The sequence below is a fragment of the Chiloscyllium punctatum genome, chromosome 3 (genome assembly GCF_047496795.1).
Source record: "Chiloscyllium punctatum isolate Juve2018m chromosome 3, sChiPun1.3, whole genome shotgun sequence".
Lineage (NCBI taxonomy): Eukaryota > Metazoa > Chordata > Chondrichthyes > Orectolobiformes > Hemiscylliidae > Chiloscyllium > Chiloscyllium punctatum.
This window is the reverse complement of record NC_092741.1, coordinates 74,283,119-74,303,865: the sequence shown is the minus strand read 5'-3', so window position 1 is coordinate 74,303,865 and position 20,747 is coordinate 74,283,119. Positions and strand designations below refer to the sequence as shown.

The following is a 20,747-nucleotide window of genomic DNA, read 5'->3' as shown; positions in this document are numbered from 1 at the left end:
TTGAGGGGTGATAGATTTAGGACAGATATTACGGACAGTTTCATTACTCAGGGAGTAGTAGAGGTGTGGAATGGCCTGCCTGCAACAGTAGAAGACTCAGCAACATTAAGGGCATTTAAATGGGCATTGGACATACAGATGGATAAAAATGGAAAGGTGTAGGTTGGATGGGCATCAGATTAATTTCATAGGTTGGTGCAACATTGAGGGCCGAAGGACCTGTACTGCGCTGTAAAGTTCTATGTTCTAATTCTAGATTTGGTGACATGAAATGAGATAGACTAGATTAGGAAGCTGAAGGTGAAGGGTCCCTGAGGGGATAGTGACTGTAACAATTAGAGAATTCATTCTGCAGTTTGAGAGGGAGAAGCTGGAATCAAATGTAATGGTATTACAGTTGATAAAGGTGACTACAAAGACATGAAGGAGGAGCTAACTAGAGTTAATTGCCAGGAAAGCCCGGCAAGGAAGGCAATGCAGAAGTTTTTGGGTTAATTCAGCAGGCACAGCAGAAATTCATTCGAAAGAAAGAAAAAAAAATTAAGGGGGATAACAAGGCAAGCATGGTTGACACGTGAAGTCCGGGACAGCATAAAAGCTAGAAACAGAAAGCATACAATGTGGCAAACATTAGTGGGAAGCCAGAGGATTGGGAAGCCTTAAAAAACTAACAGAGGATAAGTAAAACATGAATAAAAGGGGAAAAAATTAAATATCAGGCTGAGCGAGTAATACAAAAAAAAAATGCACAAGCTTTTTTGGACACATAAAAGGTAAGAGTCAGGCAAGAATGGATTTTGGATTGAGGCTGGAGTAGCAGCAATGGGGAATAACGAAAAGGTGGAAGAAGTGAATAGGTACTTTGCATCTGTCTTCATGGTGGAAGACACCAGTAACATATCAGAACTTCAACTCAGAGTCAGGAGCAGAGGCGAGTGTAATGGCCATCACTAAGGAGAAGGTGCTAGAGAAGCTGAATGGTCTGAAGTTGGATAGACCACCAGGATTAAATGGACTACACCCCAGAGTTCTGAAGGAAATAGCTGAGGAGATTGTAGAAACATTCGTGGTGATCTTTCACAAGTCAGACAGGGTTCCAGAGATTAAGACAATGGCCAATGTAACATTTCTGTTTAAGAAGGGAGGCAGGCAGAAGACAGGAAATTATAGGCCGGTTAGCCTGATGTCATGAGTAGATAAGATTTTACAAGTCCATTATCAGTGATAAGACTGCAAAGTTCTTGGGAGCCCATGGTAACATGGAGCTGATTCAGCATGGCTTCATCAAAGGAACAAATCTGTCAGATTTTTTTGAGACGATAATGAGCAAGTTAGATAAAGGAGATCCAATGGGTGAGATCTATTTGGATTTCTAGAAGGCTTTTGATAAGATAACACAAAGGAGTTTGCTAAATAAGATAACTGCTGATGGTGTTAGGGGCAAGATACTGACAATAGATACAGGATTGCCTGACTGGCAAAAGGCAGACAGTAGGATAAAGGGATCTTTTTCAGGATGGCAGCCAGGTGACTAGAGGAGTTCCGCAGGGTCAATGTTGGGATTATTGGTATTATTCACATTATATATTAACAATCTGGATAAAAGACCTGAGGGTATTGTTGCTATGTTTGCAGATGACACAAAGATAGGTGGAGGGATAGGCAATGTTGAGGAAATGGGGAGGCTGCAGGAGGACTTGGACAGGCCAGGATAGTGAGAAAAGAAGTGGCAGGTGAAATGCAATGTGGGAAAGTATGAGGTTATGCACTTTGGTAGCAAGAATAAAAGGCATAGATTATTTTACAAACGGGGAAAAGCTTCAGAAATCTGAAGCACAAAAGGGAATTAGGACCCCTAGTTCAGGATTCTCTTAAGGTTAACATGCAGATTCAATTGGTAGTTAAGAAGGTAAATGTAACGTTAACATTCAGTTCAAGACCGCTAGAATACAACAGCAGAGATGTACTGCTGAGGCTGTATAAGGCTCTGGTCCAGACTGCACTTGGAATATTGAGAGCAGTTTCAGGCCCCATATCTAAGGAAGGGTGAGATGGCATTTCAGGGATGAACAGTATGTTATGTGAAGTGCAGTTGAGGATTCTGGGTTTATATTCAATGGAGTTTAGAAGGATGAGGAGGGTTCTTATTGAAACTTAGAGAATACAGAAGGGCTGGACAGAGTGGACGTGGAGAAGATGTCTTCACTTGTAGGAGAGACTTTGACCCAAGGACGAATAAAGGAACGACCACCTTTTAGAAAAAAGATGAGGAGGAATTTCCTCAGCCAGAGGGTGGTGAATCTGTGGACGTATTACTGTAGAATGTTGTGAAGGCCAAGTCATTGAGTAGGTAACTCTTGATTAGTACTGGGATCAAGGGCTACAGTAAGAAGGCAGGTGGTTTGAAAAACACCTAAGCCATGATTGATAGTACAGTACACTGAAAAGGGCCAGATGTCCTAATTCTGCTTCTCTCTCTTCTGGTCCAGGAGGGGGAATGTCCTTTACGGTCTCCCCTGCCCATATTGGGAGCATTGCAACCCACTAAGATCACAACCTATCTTTAACACCCCTCCCATCATTCTCTCAAAATAAGCTTCCCACAAGTCCTCACTAAGTCCTGGGTGTAATCCACAGAACCTGCCTTCAGTCTGGCTTCTATCCTTCTGGTTGTAGGATCGAGTTCTAGCAGTGCATTCTGCTCACGCCTGGCACTGATGGGACTTCAAGAACTGTTAGGTTCCTTTGGAGGGATTTCCTTTATAGATGGGCGAGGGAGAAGATAGGCAGAAATCTCATCCTGAGCCACTTCATGCTATGTTAGCATAACGTGCCAATGTGACATTGATGTTTTTATGTGCAGGCTTCCAGCTGACTTTATTTTGAGGAACCAGGCTAGGAAAACAGGGTTGCATAAAAACTAGTCAAGAGTATTAGGGTCTATTAAATTAGGGAGAGAAAGGATGGTGAAACAATAGGAAAGGGAGAGAAGAAAGAAAGGAATGAAGAGAAAGACTGACTGAGTTGAATTGAGAATCAAGGAAACACCAAACATAGCTCTATATCTCCAGCAGTTGGTGAGAAGTAAATGGGCTGACTGAGACACCTCTGGTATTTAAAAATTACAGAAAATGTAACAAAAAAAGTATTAAATAAATTCGACAGAAAACGTATGAAAGATTTTGGATACATTTATGATAAACGTAGTCACCACACTTTCCTTATACTCCACATTTCTCTACATAATCTGCATTCACAAGATTGAAACTAAACTTATTCTTCTCCTGTTATTTCTGTCATTTTATGAACTTCACTGTTAAAGCAAAAGGCCAAAGCAAACCTGTTGATTCATCTGGTGTCCATGCATAGTTGCGAGTAGCTTTCTCAGAAGGCGTGCCTGCAGCGGTGATCATTCTTACACTTGGACTAGATGACCGGCTACTATTTCTGCTGCCCTGCATGTGTGAAGAACAACACAAGTCATAAGAAAATGTCTTAGATGATAAAACTGTTTGAATTTTTCCATTACCTTTAATGGTTTATCATTAGCTCCAGATGATCAAATTACGACTTTCATTCAATATACAATAACTTTTCATGATATTTTTCAAACAGATTGGACTTTATTTTATTAACATCCAAACAGTTTTGAAAAATGTAAAGAATAAAATGCATTCTGAACTGTTTCTAATGTATTAAAAAATGTCAGCATTTTTTTCAATATTCACAATATTCCTCTGCCACCTGGATATAATCCACAAGGAACATCTCTTAGACCACAATAAAAAAAAACTGGAATACAAGATAAGAGTAGATGTATGTTGTTTTCACATTGAGTGATCCCATCTTTTTCTGGGTACTTCACCCTGGCTTGATGTCATGATTGTACTGTGAATAATGTGTCCAGTGCATACTACTGAAAATGACAAAACAAAGAAAGGGTGCATTGGAGTTGCATAGCAGGATGGTATGCTGGTTTAAGAGCAAAGTGATCAATTCTTGGTAGGCCAAATATTTAGATTGTAATAGAACTGAAAAAGATAACAGCCCAGATTTTGAGATAGCAGTGACAGCAAAATTGCCTGCACTGGCCAGGAGTAGCTCTCTGAAAGTGAAGACAACTTCCAGAGTTCTTTCAGTTACCAGAATCCTAAGCTTCAGAATATCCTCTCTATACTGCTCCCTCTCGCTCTACCTTAACGTCATCCTTAAAGGCTTTCCACAAAAATAAACTTACTTCTTTGCTTTGGATCTCATGTGTTCTAATAGTTCTTTAGAACATGATGTCTTATTTGGTTTGTAATGCTCCTGTGAAGTGCCCTGAACTAGTTATTACTCCACATTTTTTATTATTCACGGAAAATGATAAGGTAGTGATAATGTCACTGGGCGAGTAATCCAGAGTTAATGCTCAGAGGAACGTGAGATCAAATACCACCATGGCAGTTAGTGGAATTTTAATTCAATTAATATTCTGGAATCAAAAACAATAATGAAACCATCATTATCACATAAATTCACCTGAGTAATTAATGTCCTTTAGGGAGGGAAATATGCCATTCTTAACTGGCCTGGCTTTCATGTGGGTCTAGACTCATAGCAATGTGCTGCTCCTTGAAATGGCTTAGCAGGTCACTTGGCTCAAGGGCATTATGGGATGGGCAACAAATGCTGCCCCTGTTGGTGAGATCACATGTAATAAACACAGTTTTAAAAATTAAATTCAAAGTGCTCATGAGTTGTTGCTTGTACATGTTGAGCAAAAGGTGGAAATCCAGAACTTTTCAATTATTCAATACCTCTCCAGAGGGTGTGCTGAGATTCCCTGACATTGCAATCAATCAATCAATTAAAAATCAAAAAACTGACAACTGAGTTTTTTCACATTCTTAGTTTCACCACTAACACCTGTAAATTATACTATGTTGTATTAAGGATAAATGAAATTTTATCATGCTAAGTTCATAATCACTTTTAAACTGCCTCATCGAAATCTTTTGAATATCTTGGTAATACTCATTTCCTTCAACTCCTCATTTTCCCGAATCATTTGGATTTATAATTTGAAACAATTTCTTTCATTTTCCTCTGTGAAAACAGACACACAGTAGTTAGCGTGTCTGCCATTTTCCTCTTCCTCATTAGAAATTCTCCTGTCTGTAATGAAACCACTAGATTGTAATCCAAATGTTTTCTTTCTACATATATGTAGAAGCTTTTACAAGCCATTATTATGTTTTTTTGCTAGATTTCATTCATTGCCTATTCTTCCTCTCCTCATCAGTTTCTTGGTTCTCCTTTGTTGTATGCTTAAAAACATCCCAATCTTCAGACTTATTAATATTTCCGGCCATTTAATAAAATAAATCGCATACAGTCCTCAAATCCCTCTATCAGTTATGGTTACTAATGTTTTTTTAAATTTTTGCACGAAGAAAATTATAGTTGCTGTAAGTCATGTAACAATTCTTTAAAAATTACCCTTTGCCTTTGTTCAGTCCTGCCTTTTAATGTCTTTTCTCAATGCAGCTCAGGCAACCTTGTGCCTCATGCCTTCATAATTTCCCTTATACAACTTTCAAACAAAACAAAATTCTATCATACTTTGATCACTAATCCCTAAAGATTCTTTTACAAGATTATTAATTAGCCATTTTTCATTACACGATACTACATCAAAAGTATCCCACAGTTGGCTCAACATATCGTTCTCAAAAATTCTCCATAAGACTCTCCAGAAAACTATCCCCCATGATTTATGTGGTTTACCCAGGTTTTAAACAGATTGAAGCCAAAGATGTTACCTGTGCTAAATGTTTTTCTCGTCTCTTGATTTATATCAGACCTTACACAATCACTACTGTTTAGTTGACATTAAACAACTAACAAATGCCTGCTGCCCCTTGCTGTTCTGGAAGTTCATTCAAATAGATTTCACACATTATTCTTCTGAACCGAGAGCCTCGCTTGCTACTAAACTGATCCCATCATATTATTAGTACAACTCTATCTTCCTTCTTGTCCTTCCTAACCATAGAATATCCTCACATATTCGATTTCCAGCCTGTTTACCATGCAGTCATGTTTCTGTAATGGCAATTGTATCATAACCATTTACTAGATTAGAGTGGTGCTGGAAAAGCACAACAGGTCAGGCAGCATCCAAGGAGCAGAAAAATCGACGTTTCGGGCAAAAGCCCTTCATCAGGACTCACTCTAATCTAGACCTCTGTTCTCAAGCTAACTAACACATGACACTGGGATTGTTCCTGAGAACACTGCTTGAGGGCTTGCTTTATAAACTTCCTTCCTAACTCCCAGAAATCTGCTTTCAGGATCTCACCTCTCTTTTTAACTATGTTGTAGATACCAAAGGAGACCATATCATCTGGCTAATCCCACTATGCCATAAAAGTGAAACTGCAGCCACTCTGTGCCATCCTTGACACCAGCACGAGGGAAGCAATACACGATGCTGGAGTAAATTTAATACTGAAGAAACCCGTCAGATTCCCTGTCTATGACATCATCTATCACTACTGCCTTTCCATTCTTCTTTATTCCCCCCACAATACAGCTGATGTGCCCTTGGTGCCATTTGTTGTCTCTGGGTGCACTTCTCTGAAGAATCATCACCTTCATCAGTTTCCAAATGGAAGGCGAGATTCCTACTGATACCCTTAAATGCTGGTAAAAGCGTGGGCATCGGGTGAGGTCAAGTTTGGACCTGGTTATGATACCGAAGTTATATATCAGTCCAAACACTAAGAATAATCATCAAAAGTGGTTCTGCTGTTTTCATTGGAAAATATACTAAAACATGGAATATGATTCTTAAAACATGGGCTGAAGACTTGGAAACTCAATTATAAAAGTGGATCCTATCAGCCACAATAAATCTGTGGCATTTTGATGAGGTATTGATAGTTACAGACCTGTGAAATTAAAGTTTTAAAGGAGATGGGAACAGAAATAAGACATATGTCATGATTTCTTTAAACTCAATCTGTAGTTATATCATTACGATTTAGTCCTTCAAAAAGCCTTACTGTTAATCAGAAAGACTGCAGTAGTATTACAGAATCAGCACATCTATAATCAAATCACCCCAAGCTATTATTTAACAATGCATGTCCTACTTGAGATTCGGAAATTTGACCATCACAAACCATCAAGTATAATGTTCGAAGGGTAACGTGAACTGGGGGGGGGGTCAACCGTCCTGGGGTCCAGGCGACAACCAAATGCACTTTGGTGAAATCACAAGTCAGTACTGGGTTGACTTTTGAATAGATGAGACTGGCACCATGTGACCATCTGTTTCATTTCTGGTTCAGTTTTGACACAGCAAAGTGTTGTTAATGTAACACTGGCAGCCTTGGATCATTTTGTTTGTGCAACAAGAGCAGGGGAGGGGCATGCAGTGCTATTTGTGCCAGGGCAGGAAATTCTAACACTGTGATTTGCCCCAGATATCAATTATAAATACTCTTGAAAAGAATGGAAATTTGGCAAATGCTACTAGATTAATTTAGGATATCTGGTCGGCATGGACGAGTTGGACGAATCTTCATGCTGCACATCTCAGACTCATTGATGAACATCCAAATTATACATTGTAATAAATATATAAAGGAATGACTTTAAATTCAACATCATCCTGGAATTGTAAGGTCATATGATTCAATTAATACCTGTCACTGACAGGTGCGTTTCTTTGCACAGTTCTGTAAAACTAAAATCATTACTATTGTATAAAAAGCAAAGTCACAAGTAGTACATGAAGCATATGTTTTAAAACAGATACAAAATTATTACAAGGTAAGTTTGAGAATTAAAGTGAAAATGTTAAAACGGTTATTGGAAACAATTTTCTCTCAGAAAATGCTTAGAAGATGGTAGGTGGGACAATGGAAGATTTTGGAAACTGAAGGAGTTAGCTTCAACTGGTTTGTGCAGCCTCTGCTGAAAATATTATCCAATATTTCCTTCAAGGATGCAATAGTCTCTTTGTGAAATGAAAACAGGAAATTTGTAGTTGTGTTGAAATCCATAATTTATTTGCTGTCAATCTAACATGTGAGAAAAATGCCAATGGTACCAAGTCAAAGTTTTCATACTGTGCCCTCCTTAATACAAAATATGTTTTGTTTTTGATCAAATATCCAATATTCTAATATTTTGATTGTCAAGTTTCAACACCAAGCAGGTCACCTATAGATGCTGACAGACTAATTTTCTTTAAATGAAAAGGTCTTACCTGATTAGACTCTGATCCAACAATTGTTAAGTCCTGAATAGACCTGCGCCTTTGCTGTTCACTGCCTGTCAAATAAAAAAGGCAATATGTAACCAACAGCAAAATAACACAAGTACAACTGTTGCAGGTGGAGCCTAGAATCTCTACATACAGGGGAGAGAGGGAGAGCGAGAAAGAGAGAGAGAGAGAGAGAGAGAGAGGGAGGGAGGGAGGGAGAAGAAACAGCTGCAATGAACTAAGTAGGAACACACTGCCTTGTCAACATAAACTAAAACCTAATACAGTGACCACTCCTACCACATGAATAGCTATTTCAATTCCTCCGCCATTTTCTGTCACATGTTGTAATGAACCACATGTTGGAAGCCAGAACTGATGATGGCATCTATTTAAGGGCTCTTACGTTATGGTTTGCAAGAACTGGACTGCTGACATAAGCCTCACTTGTGCTAAGCATTGCTTCTTAGCTCAGACACATCCTTTTGCTCCAGTCATCTCAACTTACACTGCAGGAAAGAAAAACTTCTTCTGCAATCTAACTTAAAACCAGTGTGTGATTTAAAAAAAGAGAGAGCATTTAGCAAAACCTTTATAACCTTTCAGCAGAAATGTTCTTGCAGAACAAGTAGAAAAATTGGGTATTAGCTCAACATCTAAGAGAACATCAATTTTCTCTTGCAGGCCAAGCAGAAACAGCAACAACTGCAAGTATCAAATGCACCTCCCTTTCATCCTTGCACAAATACCATATTTAAAGACAAGCTTATTTCTGATAAACAATCAAACAGATTTTTAACTGAAATTAAATGTTCCACGTTATAACATTTACAAAAATTTATGACTTAAATATTGCTGGCAGCTTTAGTTTTGACTATTTAGTCAGGTCAAAGCAACATTGCTACAATGACAAAGTAATCATTTGCTTTCTTTGAATGAAACAGATCAGTTTGACAAAGTCTAACATTAAGCAACTATGAAACAAAGATTGACAGTGTCAAATAGATCACACAAGATTTCGTTTGGGAAATGCTTTGGACAAAATGCGAACAAACTATGATACTCAAGCCTGTTATGAGTTGCTTTTTCAAATCAAGCTTCTGATTTAAAAGGTAAAGTTATCTGGCAAGGGGAGAGGTTGAGAAGGAGAGTCCTCCATGGTATCCTCAGCAGCTGCAGGAATTGAACTCAAGTTGTTGACAACAATGTGCATTGCAAATCAGCCCAAGTTGTGTAATGAAATGAGCTCTCTCATGTTGGTTAGTTCAGGCTAAAGTAAAATGAATAATCTCTATCTCAGAACAAACTTACATTAATTGAAGTTTTTCTAAATTATGAAATAAAGTTTCCCATATACAGTTCTTTTAAACTAATTTTCAAACAAAATGAGGTTCACATGATACATAACAATGCCATCTTTCATGTCAACAATCAAAGTTTACTTACAACTAACACCAAAGCATTTACCAAGAACCTTTCATGAATATATCATAAAAGCTCTCTAACTTCAGACAGCAAAGTTTTTGAAAGCTTTGGTATCCATGTGCAATAAACTTTTGCCCCTTGAAAAGGATGATTTGTTTTTAATCAAGATTAAAATATTCCTCATAAAGTTGTCTGCAAAGTGGGAAAAGTGAAAATTGATCTAGATTTTACAGTTGGTGGTAAATAAGAATTGCTAGTCACTCATGATCAAACACCTGACAACAGATTTTCTCAGTGCCACCTGTGGTTTATTTGGTGCACACATTTCTGAGCCACAGGGCTGTGAGAACAAGTCCTGTCCAGGAATGGAGCACAAAATCTAGCCATATACATCAATACAGTGCACAGGGAATCTGACATTCTGGAGATCTGATCCATCAAATGTTAAATGCTCCATGTGTTATCTAAGATGAAAGAGGACCACAACATTATTTTGAAGGAGTACAGGCAGGATTACTTCTGGTATCAAAACCACAAAAACAACATGCCTTGTCATAAATAAACTACTAATGAAGGGCTTTTGCATGAAAAGTTGATTTTCCTGCTCCTTGGATGCTGCCTCACCTGCTATGCTTTTTCAGCACCACTCTAATCTGGACTCCGATCTCCAGTCCTCACTTTTGCCTATAAATAAACTGTTTGAGACAGTTTACTGTGCATGGATTGGCTGTCACAGGTCTTAAATTACACTCCTTATGCTCAGCATCTGCAAGATTTTGCACTGTATTATTGCTTTTACTTTTCAATATTTGGAGATTATGGAGGCTAGAATCTGCAGATAATTGAAATCAATTTGGTGCAGCACTCTCTACAGAGCAAAGAACTATGTTTCTCCATGACCATCCAGGATATATTGACTGTTTTCTCTTCACCGAAGCTACCAAACCTGCTTAGTTTCTCCAGCAATTTGCTTTTGTTTTGTTTCTCCTTGACTATAAGGTGATCTTGTAGAGGTTTATAAAATCAAGAGGGGCATGGATAGGATAAATGGACAAAGTCTCTTCCCTGGGGCGGGGGAGTCCAGAACTAGAGGGCATAGGTTTAGGGTGAGAAGGGAAAGATATAAAAGACACCTAAGGGGCAACTTTTTCACGCAGAGGGTGGTACATGTATAGAATGAACTGCCAAATGAAGTAGTGGAGGCTAGTACAACTCTAACATTTAAAAGGCATTTGGATGGCTATATGAATAGGAAGTGTTTGGAGGGATATGGGCCAAATACTGGCAAATGGGACTAGATTAGGTTAGGGTATCTGGTCAGCATGGACGAGTTGGACCGAAGGGTCTGTTTCCATGCTGTACATCTCTATGACTCTACAACCAGAGCTGGCTGCTGCTGGTAATGTGCTACCCAGGATCTTGATGGCAGTTCATATAGGCTTGGGTCATGCTCAGTAATGAAACACACTGTCTTTTGATACAATTCCAGCATCTGAGCTAAAACTAGAAAGTGTATGTTAGAATGGTGAATCACATACAGAAAATGAAGTGCAAGAAAGAAAGGCAGATAAGAGAAGACAGCAAGAGGAGAGATGAGACAGATGGAAGTTTTAAAAAAATGCAGCTTTTGGAGCGATAGTGCAGCTTGGACAGAGTCTGTTTCTGCATTTGTATATACGCAATTGCTGTAAACTGCTTCTTGCTCTTTAAGAATAGCAAGCACGGATAGTATCACCATTATTATTACTGAAAAAAATCAGAACCATTAGTTATTAAACTGACAAATAGCAACAGGGTCTCTGCAAGTCAGTTATAATTGATAACTTGTCAGATAAATTGTACATTTATCATTGTTGCAACAGTGCAACCTGAATCCACTCAGAGTAAACCACTAAAAGAACCAAAAAAACTTCAACAGCAGCTTTTCTGAGCTCAGAGAGCTTGCCAGTCAAATTCAACAACAGATATGGATGAGGAAACCAAGTGAAGTGGTATAGATTGGGACAGAACATGGTCAGTTTATTAAACAGTGAATCAGCATTCTGCAAAAGATACCTGTTTTTCCCTACTCTGCTCAATACAGTTAATAATTATGAATGAAGTTTCTAGATTTTTCACCAAATGTGTCAGGCTTTTTATGACTTAACCTGATAAAGCTAAGTTACATGTTGCACAGTAGTTCAATAGAAGTTTTTTCCAACACTCTTCAGTCCCTTCAAAATCATCCTTTCGATGAACAAAACCCCTAAATGTATTGTTCGTTGAAACAAATTAGATAAATTAAGATTACGCACAAGTCCACCAGGTATTTCTCACAAGACTAAATCAACTGTATTTAACTCTACTGAACCTGGCTAAAAAACCCAATAATTTCTAAATGCAAAGGCACTTACACAAACATCAGGAAACTGTTGAAGCAGTTATCACAGAAGGTCAGTAATGAAATTGTAACAGGTTATTCAAAGACCACTAAAAACTGATACCAAAGATTAAAATAACAGTAATCCAAAACACATGAGTTTCCTAGTCTGCAGTGTTTACATATAACATATGAACAAAACTTTGGGGATTACACACTAAAATGATCATTTGTGATGAGATGGCAATATTATTTTGGTTCTCATTGAAAGCATATGCCACTGACAGTTGAAAAGATAGACAGATTTCGGTAAGGAGATGGCTATGGAAAGGTCTGCTAGGATAAACAATAATAACTTCACCTTAAAAGGAAATTCTTAGGAAGCCCTAAAATCTAATCAATGTGGGTGAAATCTGTCCCTGATTCAAACTGAGTAAATGTACACACAGGGGAAATGTTACATACATACATAGTCTTTTCAATTGACTGGTTGACTAATCCCTAGTAGCCCCACTGCCTTCCAAAACTTCCGTCGATAGCATCCCAGCCAAAATCAAGTATCAATTAGCCCTCCATTTCACAAGACACCTGTCAAGATATACAAGCAAGTAAGGACTGCAAAGCACAATTTACACCTTCAAGCCGTCCCACCTACAGCATTTCACAGCTAATGAATTACTGTTGAAATTTTATCATCGTTATGCAAGTAAACATGAGAGCAGTTGTGTGTACCACAAGGTCTCAAACTGCAATAAAGACAAATGACTAATTTTTCTGGTGGTATTAGTTGAAGGATAAATATTGGCCAGGACACTGAGAAATCTCCATTGCTTTTCTTGACATGGTATCTTTTACACTAAAGATGGAAAAAACAGATGGAACTTCCAATAGTGCAACACTCCCTCAGAGGTCAAATGTATCAGATTAGTTAGTTGACAAATTAAAATTAAACTAACTGTATGTAACTGTATCAGACACACAATTAATCCCATCAGAAATAGCCCATAATCTATAATGAGTTTGTGTTTGACATTTGATAAATATTGTGCAACTTTATGAGAAAGTTCAGAATTACTAATGGTAGTGGTTTAAAAACATTTAAAATTAAATTACCATTCATGTAATGCCAGTTAAGATGCTTTAGAATTTCAGATTTGTTGCTATCCAAGACAAGTTTACGTACCATGTATACTAAGATGCAAGTAGAGTTAAGGTAATTTTTAAAAAAATCAAGTAAAGGGTTGATGAATAACATTGTTGCAGAGGTTGAAATCAAGCCTATTCTATTGTCTCACTGTCACTGTTGCGACATCGAGTCATCGAGATGTACAGCACAGAAACAGATCCTTTGGTCCATCTCATCCATGCCAATCGGATATCGTAACCTAATCTAGTCCCATTAGCCAGCACTTGGGCCCATATCCCTCTAACCCCTTCCTAATCATTTACCCATCCAGATGCCTTTTAAATGCTGCAATTATACCAGATTGCACTGATTCATACACGTACCACCCTCTACGTGAAAAAGTTGGCCCTTAGGTCTCTTTCATATCTTTCCCCTCTCGCCCTGGTACGCCCTGATTCTGGACTCCCACCCCCCCCACCCACCCAGGGAAGAGACTTTGTCTACTTAACCTATCCATGTCCCTCATAATTTTGTAAACCTCTATAACGTCACCCCTCAGCCTCCAACACTCCAGGGAAAACAGCTCCAGTCTGCTCAGCGTTTCCCGCCGCTCATATCCTTCAACCCTGGCAACATCCTTGTAAATCTTTTCTGAACCCTTTCAAGTTTCACAACATCTTTCCGATAGGAAGGAGACCAGAACTGCACACAATATTCCAAAAGTGGCATGCAATATTCCAATGTCCTGCAGAGCTGAAACATGACCTCCCAATTCCTATACTTAATACTCTGACCAACAAAGGAAAGCATACCAAACGCTTTCTTCCCTGTCTTATTTACCTGTGACTATACTTCCAAGGAACTAGGAACCTGCATTCCAAAGTCTCTTTGTTCAGCAACACTCTCTAAGACCATACCATTAAGCGTACAAGTCCTGCTAAGATTTGCTTTTCCAAATTAAACTCCATAGTTTAATTTATCTAATTATCTAATATATCTAAATTAAACTCCATAGGCCACTCCTCAGCCCATTGGCCCATTTGATCAAGATCCCGTTGTACTGAGGTAACCTTCTTCACTGCCCACTACACCTCCAATTTTGGTGTCATCTGCAAACTTACTAACTATACCTGTTACGTTCACATCCAAATCATTTGTATAAATGTCGAAAAGTAGTAGACTCAGCACCATCTGGGACTGTTTGTGCACCCTACCATTAAAAATAATCAAAAGGAGCCAAAAGTACTTTATGCTACTGAACTTAGTGAATCAAACCTCCTACCTTTATATCTAGACTATTAATTTACACTACAAACAGCTAGAGATACAGCATCAAACTCTGTGGTATGCCACCGATCACAGGCTTTCACTCACAAAAACAATCTGGAGATACAGCATCACCCTCTACTTCCTGCCACTGAACCAATTTTGGATCCATGGACCCTTACCTTTGTGACTAGTTTTCTATGCGAGGACATGTCAAAAACCTTACTGAAATCCATGAAGACCACATCTAGTGCATTATAATCCAGACAACTAGTCACCTCCTTGAAAACCCTAAATCAAAGTTGTCAGACATGATCCCCATTCGACGATGCCATTCTGACTGTCTTTGATTAATCTGTGCCTCTCTCAGTGGAAGTTAATTCTGTCCCTCAAACATTTTCCAACAGGTTTCCTACCACTCATGTTAGACACTGGCCTATAGTTCCCTGGTTAATCCCAACCACTCTTTTTGAATAAAGGTACATTAGCTATTCTCCAGTTCTCTGGCACTTCTCTTTTGTACAGAGAGAATTTGAAAATTGCTGAACAAAGAAAATTAAATGTCAGGGCCAGATCTGCATGGCTTTCCTCTGGGTGCTCTGGTTTCCTCCCAGAGTCCAAAGATGTGCAGGCTAGGTTGAATATCCATGGTAAATGCCAGGTTAAGGGGATAGATCTGGGGTGAGGTCTGAGTGGGATGATCAGAATGTCAGTGCAGACTCGATGAACAGAAAAGCCTCTTTCCACACTGTAGGGATTCTATGATTCTATGACCCTGTAATGTCTTCCCTTACCTCCCACAGTAGTCTGGGATCTAAAAATTTTAGAAATCCTCCCTCTCAATTGTAATTTGTTCAAGTATATCACTGTTGTCTTCCATGATTTCTATACTGACACCGTTAATCTTTATTGTGAATACAGATTTAAAGTAACTGCATAGCTCTTCTGGTTCTACTTGAAGTTTGCCACTTAGATCCCTAATGGGTCCCACTTTTTCACTGATTATCTTCTTGCACCCAGTTTACTTTTCCCTGCTTTTGGATTTTCCTTTATTTTATTTGTCAGAACTTCGTTCATGGCCGCCTTCAACACCGAATTTATTTGTAACCCACTGCACTTTTTATACACCGAGGGCTTCTGATGCTCAGATCCCTCTTTGTGTATACCCCTTGCTTCCCGTTTTATCTTAGCAAATCCTGTGCATTCCTTGCTTTCAAGGGCGCTCTGAATTTTTGGTCCCTCACCATTTAGGAACATACTGTCCCTGCAATTCTACCATCTCCTTTTTGAAAGGCTCCCACTGCTCTGAAGTAGATTTTCTGACAAAAAAGACTTCTCGTAGTCCACTTTGCCAGATCCTGCCTCATCATATTGTAATGAAAACTTCATTTCTAGTTCACATTTGTCCTTTTTCATAACAACTTTAAATCTTACTGTGTTACGTTCATCATCACAGAAATGTTCTCCCTCTGACACTTCTATCATTTGCTTGGCTTTATTTCCTAATATTAGATGGACCCCCTCTTGTAGGAATTTCTACATGTTGGCTTAAAGAGCTCACTTGGTTGCATTTTAAAGTGGTCATTTTAATAATCCACCCCTTCAAAGCCTTTCACTCTGTTTATCCCAGTTAATATTGTAGAAAGTGAAATACCCTATTATTTTTACACTGCTCTGAAATATGTCTCCATGCCTGACTGCTTTTCTATCTTTCCCTGAATGTTTGTGGGTCTACAATACACACCCAAAAATATGTGATTGTCCCTTTTTTGTTTTGAAATCCATATGGCCTTACATCTGCTAAGATGTCATCCCTCCTTAATGCAGTAATTGACTCCTTGATTAACATACCAACATCATTTTTACACCCCTATTTTTCGTTGAGTAAGCAGCAATTCCAAACAGTTTTACTTTAAAGAAAAAAAATCATGAGAGCAAGCGTCACTTGCTGGGCTGGCATTTATTGCCCGTTTCTAGTTGCCCAGATGGTCAACCACATTGCTATGCATCTGGAGTCACAGGCAGGCCAAATCGTGTAAGGCTGGCAGACTTTCAGGACTAAAAAGGAATTAGCGAATCAAATGGGTTTACAAGAATTGACAGTGGTTGCCAGCCGAGTAGATTTGTTTTTTAGATTGTTATTGAATTCAATGAGAACTATTTGCCTTGGTGGGATTCAAATCTATGCCCTACAAAAATTGGGATAACTAGTCCAGTGACATTACCACAACCTCCATTTTTCAAATCTTCTAATTGATGCTGCCTGCACCCACATGTTCCTTTTGTCTACTCTTCCGACTAATGCTAACCATCTCGGAATTCTCCTTTCAATTGCGTCCCTAATGAACCAGGTCAGACGTTTCGTCACTGGCAATAACAGCCAACATATCATTTTATTTCCTATTTATTTGATGTATTTGCCATGGTAACATTTGAGAATTTTTGTACAAGGAACACTCTGATCCCAACATCTTCTAGCCTCTCACCTTTTAAAATATATTCAGCTTTTCTAACTTTGCTACCACTAGACAACTTCATATTTCTCCACATTAATGTTCCATCCATCAAGTTCTTGCATGCTCATTTACCTTAGTCTATATGCCAGAGTCCTCCTCATAACGTTCGCTACAAACGCTGTAGGCACAGCGCATGTTGCGGATTTTAGATTTTTCCATGGGAAGTAGGTGTCATTAGAGAGGCAATCATTGGATAATATCCTTGAATCGAGTGATTTCCTAGGGCATATCAGAGGACAACCCAGGGACATTAATCTGCAGTTGCACTAATGCTAGGTTGCCTTCCCTAATTAGTTATTCATGAACCAAGTCACATTAAACAACAATCAGTGATACTTTCATGGACACCGTTATAATGAAACTCAAATTTAAATCCTGATTTTATTACCGTAAGTTTTAAATTCATCAGCTGCTGTGCTCCAGACCATTAGCCTGGGCCTCTGGATTACTAGTCTAGTGACATGCCCAACATATCGATGTCTTCTCCTATGATTCTACCTCCAGGATGAGGGATCCTCTGTTTCCTCATTTAGTCCATATGTGAATTTTACGATCAAAGTTATACTGTAATCCAGAAATTAGGCTATGAATGCTTCTTGAATAAAATACCATTATTGCTAAAAATGCTACTGTTATTTACATAGAATGTAAATAGCTGTGGTTTCTCATGGAACCTAAATTATACCCTGCAAGTTTGAAAACTACCATTCATTCTAGTTCTTTTTCCCAATAAAAAAATTTTTCATCCACTTTATGACATTACACAAACCACATGAGCCCCTTTTATATCATAATCTCTTAAATGGCAGAGTGTAGAATTTTTTTTAAATCCACACACAAAACATTTCCTGGTTCCTGCTTTTCTACCTGTAGTTATGAACTCTGGTTGATCCATCAAATATGCTTTTTCTTCCGTGAATCCATGTTACCTCATCCAAATTCATTAATACCCTCTTAATTGCTACTGTTGAAATAACTGATGTTAGCATTCTAGATATTAAAACATGTCAACTTACATTTACGGATATCATTTTCCAAAGAACCATAGTACATTTACTGCTCACAAAAAGGATCATTATATCTGTGTCACCAGCATAATCCCACTATCCAGTAGAATAGGTTCGGTGTAGGGGTAAATGTAGGGGAATGGGTCTGAGTGGGTTGCGCTTCGGAGGGTTGGTGTGGACTTGTTGGGCCGAAGGGCCTGTTTCCACACTAAGTAATCTAATCATAGGATGTGTACAACATTGTCACTTGTTTTAACATTCACATTGCAGCTTCCTTCAAAGTTTAAAATTACTGCGACTTATTTTCATTATCATCATAAACATTTATGCCATATGTTGCACAACGAACAAAATCTTGTTGGACATGATCAGCCAACTCAAACCACAAACTTTTCCCATCATTCTTTAAGTCCTTATTTCTAATCAGTTTTTAAACACCATTTTCTATTCTTCTCATAATTTCACCATCTTCAACAGTTTCTCATGAGGTATCAAATTAAAGGCTTTCAGAAAAGTCCATATGCATCACTTTCCCTGCAGTTTCTCATCTAATCTTTTCAAATTAATTCCAAGCTAATGACTATTTTCATTAGATTCCCTCCTGAGAGAAATACTCAACTAATTTCAACCATTTGAAAAAAAAATTCAATATATTTCCAAATATATAACTGAAGTTTACCGAGTCTGTTAACATGAATCAGTCGCTTGCTTACATGAGTCATCCCGTGAACTACCGACATTTCAATTTCCCTGGGGCTACTAGCCTGCACATTCTAACCTTCATATGAAGCCCAGTATTTCATTCGCATGGGTGAACTAAATTGACTTATGACTAATGACATGTGTGCCAGAGTCCTTGAATTGCTTTCAAGTCCTTGATCTCTAACATCACAAATTTAGATTAGAAGCAGTAAGTGCGGACCTCTAAACTCATGGATTGAGCATCTAGAATTGGATTAGATTAGATTACTTACAGTGTGGAAACAGGCCCTTCGGCCCAACAAGTCCACACTGACCCGCCGAAGCGCAACCCACCCCCGTACATTTACCCCTTCACCTAACACTATGGGCAATTTAGCACGGCCAATTCATCTAACCTGCACATTTTATTTTGGACTGTGGGAGGAAACCGGAGCACCCGGAGGAAACCCACGCAGACACAGGGAGAATGTGCAAACTCCACTCAGTCACCTGAGGTGGGAATTGAACCCAGGTCTCTGGCGCTGTGAGGCAGCAGTGCTAACCACTGTGCCACCGTGCCGCCCTTGCAAGTTCATACCAGAGTACTGGATCACAATCAGTTCATACATCAAGCTTGTGATTATTGCATTCAAACTGTGCTACTATATTGGTAACTGCCTTCACTGTTAATCTTTAACTGTATTCATTGTGTATCTTAAATTATTAACTACATAAATTTCAGACTTGTTCACAAATCACTCAACTCATAATCAAGTGCAATCTGACTAATTGGATTACATCGGTTATAGGCTTCACCTCCAAAACAGTATGGCAGGTGGTCAATTTTCACATCCCACAAACTTGTTATCCTTTATCTCTGCTTTTATCTCAAAACTAGTCCCTAACGTGTCAAATGCTTTCCAATTTCCATCATGTCAATTTTGGCTTTGTCCTATTGCATGGAACACAAAATATCAACAGATGTTGAATGGAGAAGTTGGAATGAATAAAGAAAGGACAAAAGCATTTTCATATATTTGGATTTCTATTGGAAAGGAAGCTTTTGCAATAATACAATTTTGTGGATAGAAAATTTCTCAAACATTACATGTCAATAGAGAACATGTAATGATACCCATAATCAAAACGGTCATTCACGATCTTCTCAAAAATATCATAAATCAAATTCAAAATCAGGAAACACTGAAATAAAGAACTGAATTCCAAACCATTCACCCAAACAGGGACTGTATATTCACAAAACATAACCTGCGTCCACAAAGCATGCATCTATTTGCAGTTTGTATTCAACTAATTTGTTAAACAAAATAACACTCCTTAAGGCAGATGTAGGTATGTTGTTACTGTATTTGGTTCTTTTGTGAATACACACTTCTATTATTTTCTAACCACACAACACTTACACAATTCACAGCAAATAATGCAAAGCAAAATCACGAAACACAGAGAATAATGGTCATGCAGATGCAGCACAAACATGCAAATAATTTGATCATTGGATTAGCAGGTGTAGCTGTCACTAGGTCAAATATCAAGCAGATATCAATACTTATTGCTCCAGAATAAATTTAATTGCAGCAGAACCACAGATAAATTATGACTACACAATGTAGAACTTTATCTTGTGATACCTTCTTTAAAGTAGTTTTAAGAATCATTGTTCAGGTCAGGACATTAAAATGTTTAAAAGAAATGCTGAACAAGCGTATGATCTTTACCACACTGATTCACAAGATAGAGTCTAATATTTTAAACATATAGTTCAAGTTTCTCATTACTTCTTGAAACACATTATGATCAAATTTAGATCTCTCTTGAATGCTTGGTCATGGTCAGTCTAAAAGGAACACCTCAATTTTCAATTCATAATTTATCTAATAACCAGTTAAGTTCAGTTATATTAAAATTAAGTCTGAATGTTGCTATAAAGCACTGAAACTACTATAAAATGGGAATCGTTGGTTTACAGAGCAGTGTGATGTCAACAATGTGGGTTCAGTTCCCATCAATGAGGTTACCATGAAGGACTCTCCTTCTCAACCTTTTCCCTCACTTGAGGCTTGGTGGCCCTCAGGTTAAATCACCACCA

General features: G+C 38.3%; 1 protein-coding gene across 4 annotated transcripts in view; it reads right to left on the bottom strand.

Moving 5' to 3' along the window:
• map3k7 (mitogen-activated protein kinase kinase kinase 7) overlaps positions 1 to 20,747 on the bottom strand; it is a 133,941-nt gene that overhangs the window by 14,764 nt on the left and 98,430 nt on the right. For all 4 annotated transcript variants that reach the window (XM_072555100.1, XM_072555102.1, XM_072555125.1 and 1 more), the window contains 2 exons: positions 8,261 to 8,325; positions 3,341 to 3,455 (listed from right to left, as the gene is read on the bottom strand). In XM_072555100.1, the coding sequence (XP_072411201.1) occupies positions 3,341 to 3,455; positions 8,261 to 8,325 (180 nt within the window). The remainder of the gene's footprint in view (positions 1 to 3,340; positions 3,456 to 8,260; positions 8,326 to 20,747) is intronic.